This window comes from Chlorocebus sabaeus, chromosome 20, assembly GCF_047675955.1.
Source record: "Chlorocebus sabaeus isolate Y175 chromosome 20, mChlSab1.0.hap1, whole genome shotgun sequence".
NCBI lineage: Eukaryota > Metazoa > Chordata > Mammalia > Primates > Cercopithecidae > Chlorocebus > Chlorocebus sabaeus.
Window position 1 is genome coordinate 11,687,993 of NC_132923.1, and position 22,584 is coordinate 11,710,576.

At 43.6% G+C, this 22,584-nt stretch overlaps 1 protein-coding gene, 1 long non-coding RNA gene and 1 other non-coding gene across 4 annotated transcripts in view; 2 read left to right on the top strand and 1 right to left on the bottom strand.

Annotated features, from left to right (window-relative positions):
- Positions 1–22,584, top strand: part of MRPL9 (mitochondrial ribosomal protein L9) — a 39,280-nt gene that overhangs the window by 16,021 nt on the left and 675 nt on the right. For both annotated transcript variants that reach the window (XM_007977162.3, XM_007977163.3), the window contains exon 7: positions 21,928–22,038. In XM_007977162.3, coding sequence (XP_007975353.3) covers positions 21,928–22,038 — 111 coding nt within the window. The remainder of the gene's footprint in view (positions 1–21,927; positions 22,039–22,584) is intronic.
- LOC119624571 (U6 spliceosomal RNA) lies at positions 2,076–2,179 on the top strand. Its single transcript, XR_005240735.1, has one exon. It is a non-coding gene; the product is annotated as a U6 spliceosomal RNA (small nuclear RNA).
- LOC140709462 (uncharacterized) lies at positions 12,038–22,357 on the bottom strand. Its single transcript, XR_012089953.1, has 3 exons — positions 22,175–22,357; positions 14,737–14,822; positions 12,038–12,135 (listed from the first exon to the last, which is right to left on the bottom strand). It is a non-coding gene; the product is annotated as an uncharacterized lncRNA (long non-coding RNA).

Consider the following 22,584-nt stretch of genomic DNA (forward strand, 5'->3'; position numbering starts at 1 on the left):
CCAGCCAGTAATGAGCCCTCCTCTCTCTGTGAGCGTGGTGGCAATAAAGACCATGGTGTCCGTGGGGAACCTGGACATCCATCTGGCAGAAATGAGGTACCCCTCTGCTTTCCTGCTCGGTTGGTATCAGAGGAGGCCTAGTAGAGTCAGGACCTTAACCATCACCCAGAAGTAATGAGGCCACCTCTACCACAATATCAGGAGAGACCACGTGGGGCTGGAACAAGCAGCCCCATCCAGCAGTAAGGAGGAGACCTGTCCCGCTTGAGTGTCAACAGAGGTACAGAGGGAAATCTGAACTTCTCCCTTCACCTGGCAGCAATGAAATGACACCCACTCTCATGCCAAAGCAGTGACAAAGTCAGTTAAAATAAAATTTTTAAATTAAGATCCAAAGTCTTATAACATAATACAAAAATGTCCAGATCTCAAACTGAGTGAAAAAACACAGTAGATGTCAACACTGAGATGGCAGCTATATTAGAATATCTGACAAAGATTTTAAAGCAGCTATTATAGAAATGCTTCAAGAAGCAGTTCTGAACACACTTGAAAAAAAGTTAAAAATATACAACTTCAGCAAAGAAATAGAAGGTATAAGGAAGAAGCAAATAGAAATATTAAAACTGTAAAATACAATAACCAAATAGAAAAGCTCAGTGGATAGGCTCAATGGCAGAATAAAGAGAACAAAGGGAAGAATCAGCATACGGTAAAACAATAGAAACTACTCGATCTGAACAACAGAGAAAATAGAGTGAGAAAATGAATAGAGCCCCAGGGACCTGAGAGACTAACAAGAGATTTAAGGCTCCTGTGGCTTCTGTCGCTGGAGTCCCAGAAGAAGAAACAAAAGAGGGCAGGGCTGGAAAAGTACAGCAAGAAATAATGACTGAGAACGTCCCAAGTTTGTCAGGAGACATAAACATAGTGATTCATATACATAGTGATTCAAAAAGATGAGGAAGGCTCGGTACAGTGGTTCATGGCTGTAATCTCAGCACTTTGGGAGACAGAGGAAGGCAGACTGCTTGAGGCCAGGAGTTCAAGACCAGCCCAGGAAACATGCTAAAACCTCATCTCTTAAAAAAACCAAACCAAAAATAAACAAACACACACACACACACACACACACACACACACACACAAAATTAGCCAGGTACGGTGGCATGCACCTGTGGTCCCAGCTATGAGAGGATCATTTGAGCCCAGGAGGTCAAGGTTGCAGTAAGCTTTAATCACACCACTGCACTGTAGCCTGAGCAACAGAGTGAGACTCTGTCTCAAAAAAAAAAAAAGAGAAAAAGAAAAGAAAAAAGAAAAAAAAAAAGAAAAAATGCTGAGGAAACCTCAACCAAGATAAACCTAAATAATCTGTGCCAAGCATGTTAAAATTAAACTTCTGAAATCAGACAAAGAAAAAATCTCTTGAAAATGTCACTATAAGGAAACAAACAATTCAATGACAATGGATTTCTCATCAGAAATCATGGAAGTCAGAAGGAATTGGTACAATATTTTTCAAGGGCTGAAGGAAAATAACGGTCAACTCAGAATTCTATACCCAGAAAGAAATAGAATTCTATACACAGAAAGAAAAATCCTCCAGGAATGAAGAGGAAACTAAGATATTATCGGAAGTTTTCTTAGGAAAACAAAAAGAGTTTGTCACCAGTAGACCTACTCTAAAAGTGGCTGAAGGAGATTCTCTAAATGGAAAGGAAACAATGAAAAAAGAAATCTTGGAACGTTAGGAAGAAAAGACACAGTTAGCAAAAAATATGGGTAAAATCAATAGACGTTTCTTCTATCGAATTTTCTAAACTATGTTTGACAGTTGAAGCAAAAATTACAACACTGTCTGATTTTATTCTAAAGGTATGTACAGGGAATGTTTTTAGAAATTATAAATTAGAGAGGGAACAGGAACAAAGAGAGGTAGGGTTTCCATACTTCACTCATACTGGTAAAATAATAACAACAGTAGGCTGTAATAAGTTATGTGTATATATAATATAATACCTAGAACAATCAATAAGAAAGCTATGCAAATATACTCAAAAACATTGTAGAAAGTGCTCACGTCAGCAGCACATATATTAAAATTGAAAGGATAGAGAGATTAGCATGGCCTTTATGTAAGGATAACATGCAAATTTGTGAAGGGCTCCATATATTTTTTTATTTTTTATTTTATTTTATTTTATTTTATTTTATTTTATTTTATTTTATTTTATTTTTGAGACGGAGTCTCGCTCTGTTGCCCAGGCTGGAGTGCAGTGGCTGGATCTCAGCTCACTGCAAGCTCCGCCTCCCAGGTTCACGCCATTCTCCTGCCTCAGCCTCCCGAGTAGCTGGGACTACAGTCACCTGCCACCACGTCTGGCTAATTTTTTGTATTTTTAGTAGACACGGTGTTTCACCGTGTTAGCCAGGATGGTCTCGATCTCCTGACCTCGTGATCCGCCCGTCTCGGCCTCCCAAAGTGCTGAGATTACAGGCTTGAGCCATCGCGCCCGGCCCATATATTTTTTTAAATGCCATAGATAAATCAAAATAGAATTCTTTTTTTTTTTTTTTTTTTTTTTTTTTTTGAGACGGAGTCTCGCTCTGTCGCCCAGGCTGGAGTGCAGTGGCCGGATCTCAGCTCACTGCAAGCTCCGCCTCCCGGGTTCACGCCATTCTCCGGCCTCAGCCTCCCGAGTAGCTGGGACTACAGGCGCCCGCCACCTCGCCTGGCTAGTTTTTTTTGTATTTCTTAATAGAGACGGGGTTTCACCGTGTTAGCCAGGATAGTCTCGATCTCCTGACCTCGTGATCCGCCCGTCTCGGCCTCCCAAAGTGCTGGGATTACAGGCTTGAGCCACCGCACCCGGCCCAAAATAGAATTCTAAAAAATGTTCAAGTAATCTTTAGGAGGTAGGGAAAAGAAAACAAAGAAACCAAAATCAGAAAAAAACAAACAAAAACAAAAATTGGCAGACTTAAGCCCTAACATACCAATAACTACATAAAGATTAGTAGAATGAATTAAAAAGCATGACCCAAACTATGTACTCTCCACAGGAAACTTACTTTAAATATAATGATATAGGCAGGTTGAAAGTAAAAGGATGGGGAAAGTTATATCATGCAGACATTAACCAAATTAGCTGGGCTTGGTGGCAGGCACCTGTAATTCAGGCTACTCAGGAGGCTGAAGCAGGAGAATCACCTAAACCTCAGAGGCAGAGATTGCAGTGACCCGAGATTGTGCCACTGGACTCCACCCTGGGTGACAGAGTGAGACTCTGTCAAAAAAAAATCCACACATGGTGGCTTACACCTGTAATCCCAGCACTTTGGGAGTCCAGGGCAGGCAGATTACTTGAGGTTAGGAGTTCAAGACCAGCCTGGCCAACATGGTGAAACCTCGTCTCCACTAAAAAAACACAAAAATTAGCCAGACATGGTGGTGGGCGCCTGTAATCCCAGCCACTCAGGAGACCGAAGCACAAGAATCGCTTGAACCCACGAGGCCGAGGTTGCAGTGAGCCAAGATGGTGCCACTGCACTCCAGCCTGGATGATGGAGTGAGACTCTGTCTCAAAAAAAGACAAACATTAACCAAAGGAAAGCAAAAGCGGCTATGCAGATAAAGTAGACTTCAAAGCAAAGAAAATTATCAGAGACAAAAAGGATCATCATATAGTGATAAAAAGGGTCAATCCACCAATAAGACATAATAATCCTAAATGCACCAAACAAAGGAGCTGAAAAATGTGTGAGGCAAAAACTAATGGAACTCAAAACAGACATAGACAAATCCACAATTATATTTGGAGACATCAACACCCCTCTATCAACAGTGAATAGAACAACTAGACAGAAAATCAGCAACTATACAGAAGAACTCAACAATATCATCAAACCAACAAGACCTAATTGACATTACATAGAACACTACACCCAACAGCAGCAGGGTACACATTTTTGAATGCTCTCACAGAACATACACCAAGGTGGACCGTATCCTAGACCATGCAACAAATCTCAACAAATTAAAAAGGATTGCACTATACAATATGTTCTCTGACAACTATGGAATCAAATTAATAATAGAAAGATGGGGGCCAGGAGTAGTGGCTCACACCTGTAATCCCAGGACTTCAGGAGGCCAAGGCGGGTAGATCACCTGAGGCCAGGAGTTCAAGACTAGCCTGGCCAACACGGTGAAACCCCATCTCTAATAAAATACAGAAATTAGCCGGGTGTGTGGTGGGCACCTGTAATCCCAGCTACTCGGGAGGCTGAGGCAGGAATTGCTTGAACCTGGGAGTTGGAGGTTGCAGTGAGCCAAGATCACGCCATTGCACTCCAGCCTGGGCGACAAGAGTGAGCGAAACTCCGTCTCAAAAATAAAGAAGATAGGAGGAAAATTTTCAAATACTTAGAAGTCAAACAACACATTTCGTAAAAACCCATGGGTCCAAGAGGGAGTTTCAAGGAAATTTTTAAAAAATATCTTGAATGCCCTGAGTGCAAAGGCGCAAGCCTGAAGTCTCAGCTTCTCAGGTGGCTGAGACAAGAGGATTGCATAAACCCAGGAATTCCACTGGATGATTTAAGAAAAAAAAAGAGTTTTGAAATACATTGAACTGAATAAAACTGAAAACACAACATATCAAAATTTCTGTCACACAGCTAAAGCAGTGCTGAAGGAAAAAATATAGCATGAAATGTATACATTAGGAAAATCAAAAAGTCCAACATCAATAATCTAAATTCTCACCTCAAGAACTTAGAAAAAGAAGAGCAAACTAAACCCAAAGCAAGCATGAGCAAGGAATAATGAAGATACCAAAAAAAAAAAAACAAAAAAAAAAAAAACACCAGGAAATCAATGAGATTTATTTTTTAAAAATCAATGAACAAAAATCAATAAAACAAATAACTTTCTTTGGAAAAAATTATTAAAATTGGCAGGCCACCAGCAAAACTGATGAAAAACAAAAAGATACAAATTACCAATATCAGGAACGAAACAACCTATCACTATAAACATCCAAAGGATAAGGGAATACCACGGATCTATATGCGTAAATTGACAACTTAGACAAAATGGACCAAACCGAAAAACACAAATACCACAATAAACCCAATATAAAATATATAATTTAAATAGCTCTGTAACTATTAAGGAAATTAAATTCATAATTTAAAACTTCTCCCACTCCCTAGGAAAGGAAATCTCCAGTCCCAGATAGTTTCACTAGAGAATTCTACCAAATGTCTAAAGAAGAATTAACACCAATTCTACCTAATAGAAATAGAGGAGGAAAGAACACTTCCTGCTTCATTTATGAAGCCAGTGTTACCCTGAGCGGGGAAAACGACAAAACAGTATAAAATAAGTACAAACCAAAATCTCTCATGAGTATAGATGCAAAAAGCATTAACAAAGTATCAGTAAACAGATATCAGTAACATATAAAAAGCATTACACACCACACCCATCTTATTCCAAAGATGCAAGACTGGTTCAATATTCAAAAATCAATGTAATCCATCAGATTAAAACTCTAAAGAAGAAAATCACAAGATCAAATCAAGTAATGCAGAGGACTCATTTGACAAAATAACACCCATTTGTGATTTAAAGAAAAAAACAACTCTCAGAAAAATAAGAATACAGAGACACTTCCTTAACTTGACAAAGAGTACCTGTGAAAAGCTTACAGTTAACATCACACTTAATGGTGAAAGTCTGAATGTTTTTATATTCAACATAGTGCTGAGGTAGTACAAAGGTACTACCTCAATTCAATCAAAAGGTACTACCTCAATTCAATTTTTTAAAAAATCAATTCACTGGAGGAAAGCTAGCCTTTCCAACACATGATGTTGCAGCAACTGGACAGCCATAGGCAAAAAATGAAACTCAATCTAATACTTTCTACAAAAATTAGCTCAAAATGGTTAAATACTTAAATGTAACATGTAAAACTATAAAACTTATTTTTAAAATAGAAGAACACTTTCAAATTCTAGGATTAGACAAAGAGTACTTAGATATGATACCGAAAGCACAATTCATGAAAAGAAAAATTGAGATTTTGGACCTTATCAAAATTAAAAACTTTTGCTCTTGGAAAGCCCGTATGAAGAGGGTGAAAAGACAAGGTACTGGGAGAAAATATTTACAAATCACATATCTAACAAAGCACCAGTATCTTCAGTATATTTAAAAAAGAAAAACCCTCAAACTTAACAGTAAAAACAAAACAAAACAAAACTGCCTGTAATTCCAGCACTTTGGGAGGCCAAGGTAGGAGGATCACTTGAGGCCAGGAGTTGGAGAACAGCCTGGATAACATAAGGAGACTCCATCTCTACAAAAAATTTAAAAATTAGCCAGGTGTGGCAGTGCACACCTGTAGACCCAGCTGCATGGGAGACTGAGAAAGGAGGAACACTTGAGCCCAGGAGTTCCAGGTTATAGTGAGCTATGATCATGCCACTGCACTCCAGCCTGTGCAACAGAGTGAACCCCTATCAAAGAAACACAACAAACAAAGAAAACCCCACAAACAATCCACTTAGAAAATGGGCAAAAAACATGAATATATATTTCACCCAAAAGACTATTCAAGCATATGAAAAGATGCTCAACATGATTAGCTATCAGAGAAATGTAAATTAAAATCACAATATGTTACTACACACCTATCAGAATGGCTGAAATAAAAAAAAGCAACAGCAGCAAATCCTGCTAAAAATGCAGATAAACGGGTCATACATTGATGGTAGCAATGCAGAATGAGGTAGGAACTTTGGAACAGAGTTTGGCAGTTCCTTACAAAGTTAAAACATATACTTACCATTTAACACAGCAATCCTATTCCCAGATATTTACCAAAGAGAAATGAAAAGTTACTAATGATATGTTAAAGTTCATAGGAGTTTTATTCATAATAGTCCCCAAATGGAAACAATCCAAACATCCATCGCTGCTGCGAAAACAATGGAATACTACCCAATAAGAGAAAGGAGCAAATAAATGATATGTACAACAGTGATAAACCTGAAAGTGTAATGAAAGAAGTTGGACACAAAAGACTACATGCTGTATGATTCCATTTATGTGAAATTATTTAAAAAGCAAGACCATAGTGGCAATTTATCAGTGGTTGCTAGGGGCCAGAACTGTGGATGGGAATTGACGGCAGAGGGAAATGAGCAGTGTTTTCCCGGGAAATGTTTAACAACTGGCTCTTGGTGGAGAGGGAGCCCTGGTTTGTAGCATTTGGTGGTTTCCATGGTGTAAATACTCCTCCATTGCCAATTTCAAGTTACCGATGTGACGTGACGGATCATTTAGTAGAGAAAAGAGGCTAGTTAACAGCTGGATCTCACAAGGTGGCATAAATGGGATCCAGCCCACCACTGGCCACAAGGAAATTTGGGGGCATGATGGAAATGTTGCATATCTTGTGTTAATGGCTGAACAACTGTACATATCTGTAAAACTCATTAAAGTATATATTTAAAATGGGTGAATTTTAATGTAGGTAAATTGTACCTCAATAAGGATGAATTTTTTTTAAGCTGGGTGGGTGCAGAAACAATAAGGAATTGTAACTTTTTATCCGGGTGGCTGCCCTCCACCTCCTAATCATCCATCCTTAATCTCTTTGTTGTTGTTTGTTTTTTAATGCAGTGAACATTATCTTTGTTGAGTGCCATCTATCTTGTCCTCAGGAAGCCATGCTCTATTAATGATCGCCAAAGTTCTCTGCTGGTCAGACCCTGGCTACCTCTCCCACCTTTCTGCTCAGCACAATAATTCTGCTACTTTGACTCTGGCATCCTAATGTCCCTCTGCTCTCAGTAAGCCCAGCTCTGTGACCATATACCCTGTGTCAGCCCTGGCCTACAGAGAACAGCAGTCCCTGAGCTTCTCTTACCAGCACATTCTTCATCACTTCAAGAAATTGAGTATTCTTTCCACGCCCAGCCTCGCATGCCCACTCTTTTGAGCCTTTTAAGGAAAGTGAATATTCTTTGGGATGTCTGATGGATCATAAGCATTTGGTGAGTTTTCTGACTTTACATAACATATTAATTCTAGCATACCCACTCTTTTTTTAAAAATAGAGATGGGGTCTTATTATGTTGCCCAGGCTGGGCTTGAACTCCTGGGCTCAAGCAGTCCTTCTACTTCAGCCTCCCAAAGTGCTGGGATTACAGGCGTGAGCCACCACGCCTGGCCTAGCAGGCCCACTCTTTTAAGCCATTTAATACTTCTTCCACTGTTTGCCACAGCAGTTCTCACATGCCTACTTCACTTAATGTGGGCCATGGCTTTCTCCAAGCTTCCCAGAGCCATCGTATTGTAACCAAAACAGGTTCAGTCGCTTAGTGCTTGCAGAGTCCAATTAACAAGAGCAAGGTCTGGTATAAAGAAAGTGACTTTTTATTCCAGTTAGCTTAAGGGAAGAAGGTATAGCCTCCGGCTTTTAGGGTACCACTTCGCTTTTGGAACAGAAAGCAGATGCTTTTAAAAGGGGACCTGGCATGCTGACATAAATGGCATGCAGAGGAAGAAGCAGGCAAGTGGGGTGCCTGCATACTCGCTTTGGTGCCTTCTCTACTGGGTGGCCGAGCTGGTGACTACTGGTGCCTTCATGGGAAAAGCAGCCGAAAACTCTCCAGGTGAGAGAGTCTCATAGCAGGCATACATTGGCTTGTAGATGGACTTGTAGGTTGTCTCTTCAGGTAACCTCCTGCTTGGGTGAGAGTTCTGCTCTGGGACTTCTAAACACACAGTTAGATGAACTTGCCTTGTAGGGAGTGTCTGGTAAACAGGAGGTAAAAGGCTATAACTGCATCTGGAAAAGGAGAAAAGAGAAAAGGAGAGAAAAAAATAAACTATCGCTTGGAAAATGGGGTACTTAGTTACACTATCAGAATGTTAGCAACATCTCTTGGGGTCTTTGTCAGAGTATTAAATACCATATCATAAGAATGGGCTCCCATAGGCAGGGTGCAGTGGCTCATGCCTGTAATCCCAGCACCTTGGGAGGCTGAGGCGGGGCGGATCACAAGGTCAGGAGTTTGAGACCAGCCTGGCCAACACGGTGAAACCCCATCTTTACTAAAAATACAAAAATTAGCCGGGCGTGGTGGCAGCTATGTGCCTGTAATCCCAGCTACTCAGGAGGTTGAGGCAGGAGAATCGCTTGAAACCGGAAGGTGGAGGTTGCAGTGAGCTGAGATCACACCACTGCACTCCAGCCTAGGCAACAAGAGTGGCACTCTGTCTTAAAAAAAAAAAAAAAAAGAATGGGCTCACATATCCATATATTCTCCCTTATCAAACTTTATGTCCCACCCTCCTTGATCCAATAGCCTCAGAATCCAGTCCCATACATCTCCAACCTGTATTTGCTAGTTAGGTCCTCTTGAATCTCCAGGGCATAGTGCATTTTTTCTCTTAGGGGAGTCTTAGCTGAGTTCTAAAAGGACTTAATCCTAGTTATTGGTTTGCAGATCAGGTGAGGAGGTGAGGTAGGTTTTGAAGGAAACCTGTGTGGTCTTGCAAGCCAGAGGCTTCTCTATCATCCTTAAGTTAGGAAGTAGTGATAGCCTTTACCAGGAACAAGTGGGCACTTTTGCAGGCCCAAAAGATGGAGAATTTAAAAATTCAAGATTTTTTAAAGCATTAACCCAGCTGCCGCCACTCCTATGTCTCAGGGTCTCACTTCTTGCCAGAGTTAAAAATTCAAACTTCTCTGGAGCTCTGCAACTCTTACAATTAAATATTGGACCTTATTCTCAATTTTTGGGGGCCTCTAGATGCAAAAGATAAATAATGTCTTTTAAGTTGCTAAGGAGGGCCTTGGGCTTTCACTCTTAGACTTTTATTTGGTGATGAGTCACCCTCAAACCTTTCATTGCCTTTGTCCAATGCATTAATTGCCTCCAGCTAGCCATCCAATTCCATTGTCTTCATAAAATCTGATATATTTATCCGACCTGATATATTTCCCCCACTAAGCATTGCCTTCCCCCAGGATCCCATCCCAGTTCAGCACTAGTGAAAGCTTTGACAGTTGCACTGATCCCCTGCTAGGGAATCTCCATGCTCCACCTACTGCTAGTGGCCCTCCCTGTCAGCGGGCCAGCAGGTATTTCCAGTTTAGAATCTCATTTTAGAATGTGCTTCCTCAGCACTCTTGGCACTGACTGTCAGGCTGGGTTCCTCTGGAAACATACTCTCAGATGGAGATTTGAGTAAAAGAAGTTCATTAAGTCATGCTCTCAGGATCAACAACATTGGGAGAAAGTGAAGGCCTTAGAACTGGACAGCAGGAACTCAGGAACTGTTGTGGCCCTGCAGAGTTGTGCCCCACCGAGACAAGGAAATCAGAATCATGCAGGGGAATGTACTTCCACATTGATCAGTAGATGCAGGCTGTCTTAGGAGGGGGCATAATCTTGAATGAATTTTCAGTTGAGGGCAACTCCTGGAGGAAGCTCAGCTGGGAACTGTCAGTCACCCAAATTCCCAGAGATGCTGGTGCAACTGGGAACTGTCAGTCACCCAAAATTCCCAGAAGTGCTAGGGGCAGGACAAGGATGAATGCTTCAGTCCTGATGGGGGTGGACATCTGGGTGGCACCACAGTATCCACTATAGTACCTTTCTTTCTTTCTTTCTTTCTTTTTTTTGGGGACAGAATTTCGCTCTTGTTGCCTAGGCTGGACTGCCATGGTGCAATTTTGGTTCACTGCAACCTCCGCCTCCCGGGTTCAAGCGATTCTCCTGCCTCAGCCTCCCAAGTAGCTGGGATTACAGGCATGCACCACCACAGCCAGCTAATTTTTTGTATTTTTAATAGAGACAGGGTTTCACCATGTTGGTCAGGTTGGTTGCGAACTCCCAACCTCAGGTGATCCACACGTCTTGGACTCCCAAAATGCTGGGATGATAGGCCTGAGCCACTGTGCCTGGCCTATAGTACCTTTAAATACGAGAACTGAGATACATTTTTTTTATACTTCTCACCTAGATAAATATTTTTTAGATATTTCTCACAGCTCTAAACAGCTACTCTTTATTCCTCGTTGATTTGGTTGTGGAATTTCACAAGGTACTTTACCATGTTACTTTACCATTGAAGGGGCATCACAGAGGAAAAGAAATCATACAGTGGTGTATTTCAAAGCCAGACAGACATTGTGTTTGGATTTTATTCAAGATTAGTCCTGGCTGGGTGCAGTGGCTCACGCCTGTAATCCCAGCACTTTGGGAGGCTGAGGCAGGTGGATCACAAGGTCAGGAGATCGAGACCATCCTGGCCAACATGGTGAAACCCTGTCTCTACTAAAAATACAAAAATTAGCTGGGCATGGTGGTGCATGCCTGTAATCCCAGCTACTCAGGAGACTGAGGCAGGAGAATTGCTTGAAACATGGAGTCGGAGGTTGCAGTGAGCCGAGATCACACCACTGCACTCCAGCCTGGTAACAGAGCAAGATTCCATCTCAAAAAAAAATAAAAAAAATAAAAAATAAATTACTCCTAACAAAGCTATGTCTGTTCTCACATTGCTATAAAGAAATACCTGAGACTGGACAATTTATAAAGAAAAGAGATTTAATTGGCTGACAGTTCCACAGGCTGTACAGGAAGTATGGCAGTATGTGCTTCCAGAGGGGCCTCAGGAAGCTTCTAATCATGGCAGAAGGCAAAGTGGGGAGAGCATCTTACATGGCAGAAGCAGGATCAAGGGTTGGGGGAGGTGCTACACACTTTTAAACAACCAGATCTCACAAGAACTCACTATCACAAGAAAGGCACCAAGGGGATGGTGCTAAACCATTCATAAGAAACCCTCCCCCATGATCCAATCACCTCCCACCAGGCCCCACCTCCAACATTGGGGATTATAATTTAATATGATATTTGAGAGAGGACACAGATCCAAAAATATCATTCCACCCCTGGATGCTTCCCAATTTCATGTCCTTCTTATGTTGCAAAATACAATCATGCCTTCCCAACAATCCCTTGAAGTCTTAATTCCTTCCAGTATTACTCAAAAGTCCAAAGTCTCATCTGAGACAAGGCTAGTCCCTTCGACCTATGAGCCTGTAAAATCAAAAACAGGTTGGTTATTTCCAAGATACAATGAAGGTATAGGCATTGGGTAAATATTCCTGTTTGAAAAGGGAGAAATCAGTCAAAAGAAAGGGGCTACAGGACCCACACAAGTCTGAAACCCAGCAGGGCAGTTATTAAATCTTAAAACTCCAAAATCATCTCCTTTGACTCCATGTCTCACACTCAGGGCACACTGATGCAAGAAGTGGGCTCTCAAAGCCTTGAGCAGCTCTGCCCTATGGCTTTGCAGGGTTCAGATCCTACAGTTGCTCTCATGGGCTGGCATTGAGTGACTGGAACTTTTTGAGGTTAAGGATGCAAGCTGTCAGTGGCTCAAACATTTCAGGGTCTGGAAGGTGGTAGCCTGCTTCTCAAAGCTCCACTAGGCAGTGCCCCAGTGGGGACTGTGTTGGGGGGCTCCAACCCCACATTTCCTCTCTGCACTGCCCTAATAGAGGGTCTCTGTGAGGGCTCCACCCTTACCAGCAGGGTTCTGCCTGGACATCCAGACTTTTCTATACATCCTCTGAAATCTAGGCAGAGGTTCTCAAGCCTCAGCTCTTGCACTCTGTGCACCCACAGGCTTAACACTACATGAAAGCCACCAAGGCCTAGGGTTTGCACCCTCTGAGCAGTACCTTGGCCCCTTTGGAACTGGAGAGGCCAGGATATGAGCAGTAGTGTCCTGAGGCTGCACAGGACAGCAGGACCCTGGGCCTGGCCCACGAAACCATTCTTCTCTCCTAGGGCTCCTGGTGTATGATGGGAGGGACTGCATGTGGAGATCTCTGAAATGCCTTCAAGGCATTTTCTCCATTGTCTTGGATATTAGCACTTGGTTCCTTTTTACTTATGCAAATTTCTGTAGCCTGCTTGGAATTTCCCCCCTGAAAATGGGCTTTTCTATTCTATCACATGACTGGGCTGAACATTTTTCAAAAGTTTTTATGCTCTACTTCCCCTTTAAATATAAGTTCCAATTTTACATCATTTCTTTGCTCATGCATATGAGATAGGTTGTTAGAAACAGCCAGTCCATATCTTGAATGCTTTGCTGCTTAGAAATTTCTTCCACCAGATACCCTAAATCATCACTCTCAAGTTCAAAGTTCCACAGATCCCTAGGACGGGGCACAATGCCACCCGGTTGTTTGCTAACATATAACAAAGGTGACTTTTGCTCCAGTACCCAATCAGTTCCTCATCTCCTTCTGAGACTTCATCAGCCTAGACTTTTTGTCCATATCACTATCAACATTTTTGTCACAACAATTTAACAAGTCTCTAGGAAGTTCCAAACTTTCTTTCATCTTCCTATCTTCTTCTGAGTCCTCCACACCACACTCTTCCAACCTCTGCCGGTTACCCAATTCCAAAGCTGCTTCCACATCTTCAGGTATCTTTATAGCAATGCCCTACTCCTCAGAACCAATTTTATGTATTAGTCTCTTCTCACATTGCTATAAAGAAATACCTGAAGGCCAGGTGCAGTGGCTCACTCCTGTAATCCCAGCACTTTGGAAGGCCAAGGTGAGTGAATCACAAGGTCAGGAGTTTGAGACCAGTCTGACCAACATGGTGAAACCCCGACTCTACTAAAAATACAAAAAAATTAGCCAGGTATGGTGGCATACACCTGTAATCCCAGCAACTCGGGAGGCTGAGGCAGGAGAATCACTTGAACTTGGGAGGCAGAGGTTGCAGTGAGCCAAGATTGTGCCACTGCATTCCAGCCTGGACAACAGAACAAGACTCCATCTCAAAAACAACAACAACAACAACAAAAAACCTATCTGACAGCAGGCAATTTATAAAGAAAAATTGGCTCATGGTTTCATAGGCTGTACAGGAAGCATGGCAGCAACTGCTTCTGGGGAGGCCTCAGGAAGCTTCAAATCATGGCAGAAGGCAAAGATGGAATAAGTATCTTACATGGCAGTACCAGGACCAAGAGAGAGTGGGAAGGTGTTACACACTTTTAAACAACCGGATCTCAAGAGAACTCACTATCATGAGAACAGCACCAAGGGGATGGTGTTAAACCATTCATGAGAAACCACCCCCTGATCCAATTACCTCCCACCAGGTCCCACCTCCAACATTGGGAATTACAATTTGACCTGAGATTTGGGTGGGGACACAGATCCAAAACATATTAACTATTGAATGCATGTAATCAAGAATACACTGTGCATCTTACATTTTACTTTTGAAATTGTACTGTAATTATGTATCTATATATCTGTCTTCACTCACTAGACCATGGGTTCCTTGAGGAGTGTGTCTTATTCCCAAAACTTTGCATCTTGAGTATATAATATGCCCTAATATTTGTTGAATGAGTGAATAAGTGAATGAATAAATGAATGAATAATCAATTTGCAAGGTTTCTCTTCAGATACTTTAAAGAAGTAAATATTGAATGGGTATGGTGGTTCACGCCTATAATCCAAGTACTTTGGGAGGCCAAGGCGGGTGGATCACTTGAGATCACAAGTTTGAGACAAGCCTGACCAACATGGTGAATCCCCGTCTCTACTAAAAATACAAAAATTAGCTGGGCATGGTGGCACATGCCTGTAATCCTACCTGCTTGGGAGGCTGAGGCATGAGAATCACTTGAACTCAGGAGGCAAAGGTTGCAGTGGGCCGAGATATCACCACTGCACTCCAGCCTGTGGACTCCGTCGCAAAAAAAAAAAAAAAAAAAAAAAAAAAAAAAAAAAAAAAAAAAAAGAAAAGAAAAGAAAAAATAAAGAAGTAAACATCTAAGGTACTCATTGAAGCAGCACTGCCCAGGGCTAAGGCCCTGGTCTTTGTAACATCTAAAGAACTTTCTATTACAGGAATCTGTGTGTTTGTTACTATTTTCCCACTCCCAGCCTAGCCTTGTTTCCTCTTCTCTCCCTCCTGCTGACACTCCACTCAGGCCTTGAGCCTGCATTCTCTGAACAGCGTGTCAACTCTGCAGACATGCCCAGGAGAGGGCAGCAGAGGCCAGTCCAGCTAGACTGAGAGTGGCCTGCTTTCCAGACATTGCCCTTCCTTCCCACCCGGTAGACACAGCAAGGCAACCACACACTGAGGCAATCCTTACTGCAAGCCTAAGGAGAACTACTGCTCCAATTTTGAAGACGAGGAACCTGACACAGAGGGGTTGCTGAAGGTCACTAGGTGGCAAAGCAGGCCTGCCTGTAGCCAGCTTATTAGCTTGTGTATTTGCTCTCAGGATATCAGATCCAATCTGCACAGCAATTCCAAGACACTCCTAACTTTAGCTTAAAAGTAAAATCTATCAGAAGAGATGAAAGCATCAAATTACTGAATGCTCAAGCATCTCCCATTACAAGAACCCACCCTTGACCCTGCTTCCCCTTCCAACAACTGCCCTTTCTCCATTTCCTCTCCCAGCCATGCTCCTAGAAAGCTGTCTTCAAGGGCACTGTGAATGTACTTCCATGTCTTCATCTCACAATTGCCACCAAGTTTACCACAATCTGACTTCTGCCTACCCCACTGAAGTTATTCATGTTCACATCACCATGACCCAGTTGCAAACTCAGTGGAAACCTTTTGGCCAAAATTCATCTCCCCATTTCCCCTGCCCCTACCTGCTTCCCCTCTGTATTAGTGAATGATTCCAGCATTCTTCTTCTTCCCGTGCAAGAAGCCTGGAAGTCATTCTAGAATCTACAACTTCTGTAATAACTCCACCCCATTCAAATTACAGGCCCTGCCAATTCCCCTTCCTAAATATGTCTAGAATTCACCTCCCGTTTTCATGCCACTGCATATATCAAGGCCTCACCCTGCAGTTCGGTCTTGCAACACCCCATCGATTTATCTTTCAGCAAATGCATATTGAGCAGCTGCACGAGGTCGGGAGATCGAGACCAGCCTGACCAACTTGGTAAAAATACAAAAATTAGCTGGGTGTGGTGGCGCATACCTGTAATCTTAACTACTCAGGAAGCTGAGGCAGGAAAATTGCTGGAATCCAGGAGGTGGAGTTTACACTGAGAGTGCATACTCTGATTTTAGTTTCTTAAAAGATCATTCTAGGCCAGGTCTGGAGGCTCAGAACTGTAATCTTAACACTTTGAGAGACTGAGGCAAGAGGATCACTTGACCCTAGGAGTTTGAGACCAGCCCGGGCAACAAGGCAACCTGGGCAACCCATCTGTACAAAAAGACACTACTGTGGGTGCTGGTCACAGAGTGATGAACAGGGCTGACAAGGCCTCACTGGAGCATGCATTCTTGGGGCCACAGATAGTAACAACAAAATAACCAAGATAGTATCAGACAGTGATAGGGGATATGAAGAAAACAAAACAAAGTGATGTGAGAAGAATGACTAGGGGGATATATATATATATATATATATATATATATATATATATATGTATTTATTTATTTTAGACGGAATCTCACTCTGTCTCCAGGCTGGAGTGCAGTGGTGTGATCTTGGCTCACTGCAACCTCCGCCTCCCAGGTTCAAGCAATTCTCCTGCCTCAGCCTCCCGAGTAGCTGGGATTACAGGCATGTGCCCCCACGCCCAGTTAATTTTTGTATTTTTAGTAGAGACGGGGTTTCACCATGTTGGCCAGGATGGTTTCGATCTCCTGAACTCATGATCCACCTGCCTTGGCCTCCCAAAGTGCTGGGATTACAGGCACGAGCCACTGTGCCTGGCCAAAGGGGAGGTATTTTTTAGTTAAATATTGAAAAATATTTGGGGGAGGCTACTTTAGTTGGCTCACTAGGAAAGGACTCTGTGGCAGTGACAAGAAGCTGTCTAGGGCACTGTTGGCTGCTGAAATACTCCATTTTCCAGCCTCCCTCAAGAGGAGGCACATCCACAGTTCTGGCCAATGAAAGTCAGTGTGGTGGAGGGAAAGCTCTCGCTTTTCTGGGGAAAAAAAAAAAAAAAAGACAATTGCATTGGCAGAATCCCTTCCTGGTCCTCCTGGTCCTCCTCTGATCATGAGAGAAAGAAAGGAAACTCTAGAGAGATGCAGGCCCTGAACCAAGGCCAGCAGCCACCACCCCCAGACTCGCTATGGGAGAAAAGCAAGCCCTGTTTGTTTAAGCCACTCATGGTGGAGTTCTCTCTTCCTTTCAGCACAGAGCATTCCAACTTCGATCACGAGCCATGTGAACATCTGGAGCAGGGAAATCAGGGAGAGTTCAAAGGCACTAAAATGGAAACTACCTTGGCATGTTTGAGGAACAGAAAAAAGATCAGTGTGGCTAGAACATAGTGAAGTGAGAGGGAAAGAGTAGGTAAGTCTGAGAGGTGGATGGGGTCTTGCAAAGCTTTGTAGCCCCTGGAGTGCCATCTGGATTTTAAGCTCATGGGAAACTACTAATGGGTTTTAGGCAGGAGAGGGCATACTCTGATTTCAGTTTCTTAAAAGATCATTCTAGGCCAGGTATGGAGGCTAACACCTATAATCCCAACATTTTGAGAGACTGAGGCAAGAGGATCACTTGAGCCCAGGAGTTTGAGCCAGTCTGGGCAACACGGCAACCTAGGCAACCCATGCCTACAAAAAAAAAAATTTTTTTTTTTTGAGATGGAGTCTTGCTCTGTCACCCAGGCTGGAGTGCAGTGGCGTGATCTCAGCTCACTGCAACCTCTGCCTTCTGAGTTCAAGCAATTCTCCTACCTCAGCCTCCCAAGTAGTAGGGATTACAATTGTGTGCCACCAAACCCAGTTAATTTTTTTTGTATTTTTAGTAGAGATGAGGTTTCACCATGTTGGCCAGGCTGGTCTTGAACTCTTGACCTCAAGTGATCCACTGCCTTGGCTTCCCAGAGTGTTGGGAATACAGGTGTGAGCCACCACACCCAGCCTACAAAATTTTTTTTTAAATTAGTGGTGGCATATACCTGTAGTCCTAGTACTAGGGAGGCTGAAGTAAGAGGACTGTTTGAGCCCAAAAGTTTGAAGTTACAGTGAGCTACACTGTACTCCAACCTGAGTGACAGAACAAGACTGTCTCAAAAATCAATAAAATTAAACTTTAAAACAAGAATTATCCCAGCTGTTACATGGAAGATGGATCAGGGAGTGCAGGTGGGACAGATGCTGATTTGGGTCTCACCCAGCAGTTTTCCTCCCATTCCTGGTCTCTGTTGAGCTTAGGATAGGCCGCGTGACCCGGGTCTGGCCAGTGAGGGGGAGGTGGGAGACCTTCGGAGAAAGCTTGTCTTTGCTGATAAAAAGGGACAAAGTCAGCTGGTGCAGCTCTCTGCCCTTCTCCCTGCCTGAAATGTAAAGAGGACACCTGAGAGTGCAGGAGGCTTCACAGCCATGAAGGGACAGGCTAAGCTGGTAGAGTGAGGACAGAAAAAACCTGGTCTGGGTACTTGTCAACATCATTGACCCTTTGACTCTTGCCTACTGCTGAACTGTTTAGGTGAGAAAAATGACCCCATATTTGTTTAAGACACTATAAATTTCGTTTTCTGCTACCTACACCTAAATACATTCTCAACTGAAATAGTGGACAGAGAGTCAACAGAGACTAGGGTAAGAAGCAACTGAAATGGTGCAGGTGAGAGACGACGACAGCTTGGACAATTATTAAAAAAAAAAAAAAAGTCTCACTGTTGCCCAGGCTGGCTGGAGTACAGTGGCACGACCTCGGCTCACTGCAGCCTTGACCTCCCAGGCTCAGGCGATCTTCCCATCTCAACTTCCTAAGTAGCTGAGAACACAGGTGTGCGCCACTACACCCAGCTAATTTTAGTGGGGTTTTTTGTAGAGACAGGGTTTCATCACATTGGCCAGTCTGGTCTTGAACTCCTGACCTCACGTCCGCCTCAGTCTCCCAAAGTGCTGGGATTACAGGTGTGAGCCACCATGCCCAAACAGCTTGGACAATTATGATCGTCTCCCTACAGGTCTTCCCATTTCTAGACTTAGTTTCCCCTAATTTGTCTTCCATGCTATTATACTTTCTCAATGCAAATCTCTTTATAAATTCCCCTCGGCTTACAATTCTTTGCTAGCTCTCCATTGCCTACAAGATAAAAACCTAACCTCCTTTGCCTAGTACACAGTACCCTTTGATTTGTCCTACCTTCTTATCTGGCTTTTCCTATCACCACACCTACCCTTGTACTTCATACATCACCCAGGGGGTATGCCACTAGCAAACATCTCCCACGCGCCAGGTACTGTCCATTCTTTATCTCTAATCCAAACGACCTGGAGAGGTGGGTATTGTAGGTCTTATAGATGAGAAACCCAGTGCTCAAGGAAGTGAAGTGATCTGGACAAGGCCAGACATCTAGTAAGTGGTGGAACAGGATGTAAACTCTAGTTTGATTTTGAAACAAAAGAGATTCACTATTCTCATTTGCCAAGAAGTCTGAAGGTAGGTGGGTGATTTCTGGGCTGTTTAAGTGCTCAGAGATGCCATCAGGACCCCAGGGTCTCCCCATCTTCCCTTTCTGCTGTTCTAGAGGTCTGGCTTTCACCCTCACACTGGTTACCTCATGGTCTTGAGATGGCTGCTCAGGCTGAGTGCGGTGGCTCACGCCTGTAATCCCAGCACTTTGGGAGGCCAAGGCGGGCGGATCACATGAGGCCAAGAGTTTGAGACCAACCTGACCAACATGGTGAAACTCCGTCTCTACTAAAAATACAAAAATTAGCTGGGCATGGTGGCACATGCCTGTAATCCTACCTGCTCGGGAGGCTGAGGCAGCAGAATTGCTTGAACCTGGGAGGCAGAGGTTGTAGTGAGCCAAGATCGCGCCCCTGCATTCTAGCCTGGGCAACAGAGTAACACTCTGTCTCAAAAAAAAAAAAAAAAAAAAGATGATTGTATAGCTCGAGGCATCACATTCAGGTACAAATCAGAAAGGGGAGGGCTATTCCAACCTAATCTGTGGTCCCTAACTCTGGTTTTTTGTTAAGAAAAGCAAAGGTTTTTGTAGAACCCCCAGCACACTTTTACCTCTAGCCCATGAATAAATGGCTGCCCCAAGCTGCAAGGAAGCCTGGGAAGTCAGGGAATGCCATTGTTATGGCTGGACCAGACCAAATTCCATCCACTACCTGGGGCTGAACCCACTGCGGCCCTCAGCAAACCTGGAGTTCCGTTAGCAAGAAAGAAAAGGATAAGGGCAAGCAGGTGACAAACAGGACCTGCCACCACCATCCTGCTCAGCAGAGTGGAAGCACCAAGGTGCTCTTGACTACTCTCTTCCCAGGTCTGCCTGTCAAACACTTTTTTTTTTTTTTTTTTTTTGAGACTGACTGAGTCTCCTGTGTCACCCAGGCTGGAGTGCAGTGGCACAATCTCGGCTCATTGCAACCTCCACCTCCCGGGTTCAAATGATTCTTCTGCCTCAGCCTCCCGAGTAGCTGGGACTACAAGCGTGCGCTACCTCACCTGGCTAATTTTTGTATTTTTAGTAGAGACAGGGTGTCACCATATTGGCCAGGCTGATCTCAAATTCCTGACCTTGTGATCTGCCTGCTTCGGCCTCCCAAAGTGCTGGGATTACAGGTGTGAGCCACCGCACCATGTCCAGCTGGCAAACCCTTTCTAATCCATCACATGCCAGTTCTCATGGGATTGCCCTCACTCTCCCAGACAAACCTGGTGCTTTTTCTTCTACCTCCCCTTATATTATGTACCTACTTCCATCAGAGGTATGTAATTGCCAATATAGCAATTGATGTAATGCGACTGCTCATTCAATTATGCAGACAAGCATTTTCTCTGCAAATGCTTGCCGAGTGCCTGCTATTTGCCAAAGACTGCTAGGAGTCAGGAATTCAGTAGTGAACAAGTTAGATTTTCTTTTTTTTTTTTTTTTTTTTTTTTTTGAGACGGAGTCTCGCTCTGTCGCCCAGGCTAGAGTGCAGTGGCCGGATCTCAGCTCACTGCAAGCTCCGCCTCCCGGGTTCACGCCATTCTCCTGCCTCAGCCTCCCGAGTAGCTGGGACTACAGGCGCCCGCCACCATGCCCGGCTCATTTTTTGTGTTTTTAGTAGAGACGGGGTTTCACCGTGTTAGCCAGGATGGTCTCGATCTCCTGACCTCGTGATCCGCCCGTCTCGGCCTCCCAAAGTGCTGGGATTACAGGCTTGAGCCACCGCGCCCGGCCAACAAGTTAGATTTTCAGGTTTGGTCCCTGCCCTTATGGAGCTTTCAGTCTAATAGGTGAGATATTCAGACAGGTAAAGTTACGGGAGAAAAGAAGCCCATCTCCTCAGACTATAAACAGTTCTGTGGCAGGACTATCTTTATGTCTTGCCCCCAGGACATAGCACAGCATCTCACACAAAGTAGATGCCCTATGAACATGTGCTAAATTCATTCTTTACTCAGGAAGGCATTGAAATGTCCCTTAAGTGTAAATATTTTATAAGAAAAGGGTTTCTTATTTCTGCCAGGAAACTCCCCCAAGAATGAACCACTACACTCTCCCAGTATTAAATCATGTGCTACAGCATCTTGGAAAATGCTTTGCTCTCTCCCCACATTGTTCCAGGTCTCTTTCCCCAGGAAAGGTTCTCGCATTGTCTAATACAACACTTCACATCAGAGGTCCTTAGTAGATGTGTGTTTTTTGCTAAAGTGTTCGTTTGGATTTTCTAAAGAAGGATATCTTATTGTCAGTGCCATAACTCCTGAAGTGTGACTCTGAAGGCACTAAAAATAACTCCTCAAGTTCCTATTCCATAGCTTATTATGTATAGTTTTAATAGTTCTTTAAACACGCTGTTTTGTTGCCCTTTCTACTACTGCAGGTGACGGCAGCTAGGAACAAGGCCGACAGAGACAAGGCAGATAAAAATAATACAACCCCTGCTTTGGTCTGGGCTTCTGTTGCTATGGTGATGTTGACACGTAACGCACAGGTGAGAGGTTCTTTCTACAGTGGAGCCAGTGGATCGTGCAGGCCAGAGGGGTAGGACATAACCAGGAAAGACCCCCAAGCTCCTAGGCCTGAAAAGGACTTCCTGAGGCCATCTGGTCCACTCCCATACCTCTTACCTGAAATCAAGTGGATGGGCAGCAAGTTCCCCAGAGTCCTCAAGAACAAAGCCCACAACTCCCAGATCCCTTGGTGGCCACATATTTCACAATATCCATGACCCTGAATGGGTTTTCTGTGGCTAATCTCACGTTATCTTGATGTCCTTCCAGCCCAATTCCTCTTACAATTGCTTCTATGGAAATCAAAGTTAATCATCACCTTACACTCTGTACAGTAACCCAGGAAGTAAGATAAACAAGAAAACAAAACCACAGCTGAAGCATGGACTCGCTTGTTTCTGTGCCCCCGTGATCAGCTGTGTTCTTCTCAGCGGGTGGGCACGACAGCCCACTGACCCGGCAAGAGGCCCCTGGCCGCCCGGAAAGCGGAAACGGGCCTGCTGCCTCACACGTCAAAGTGGGGCAGA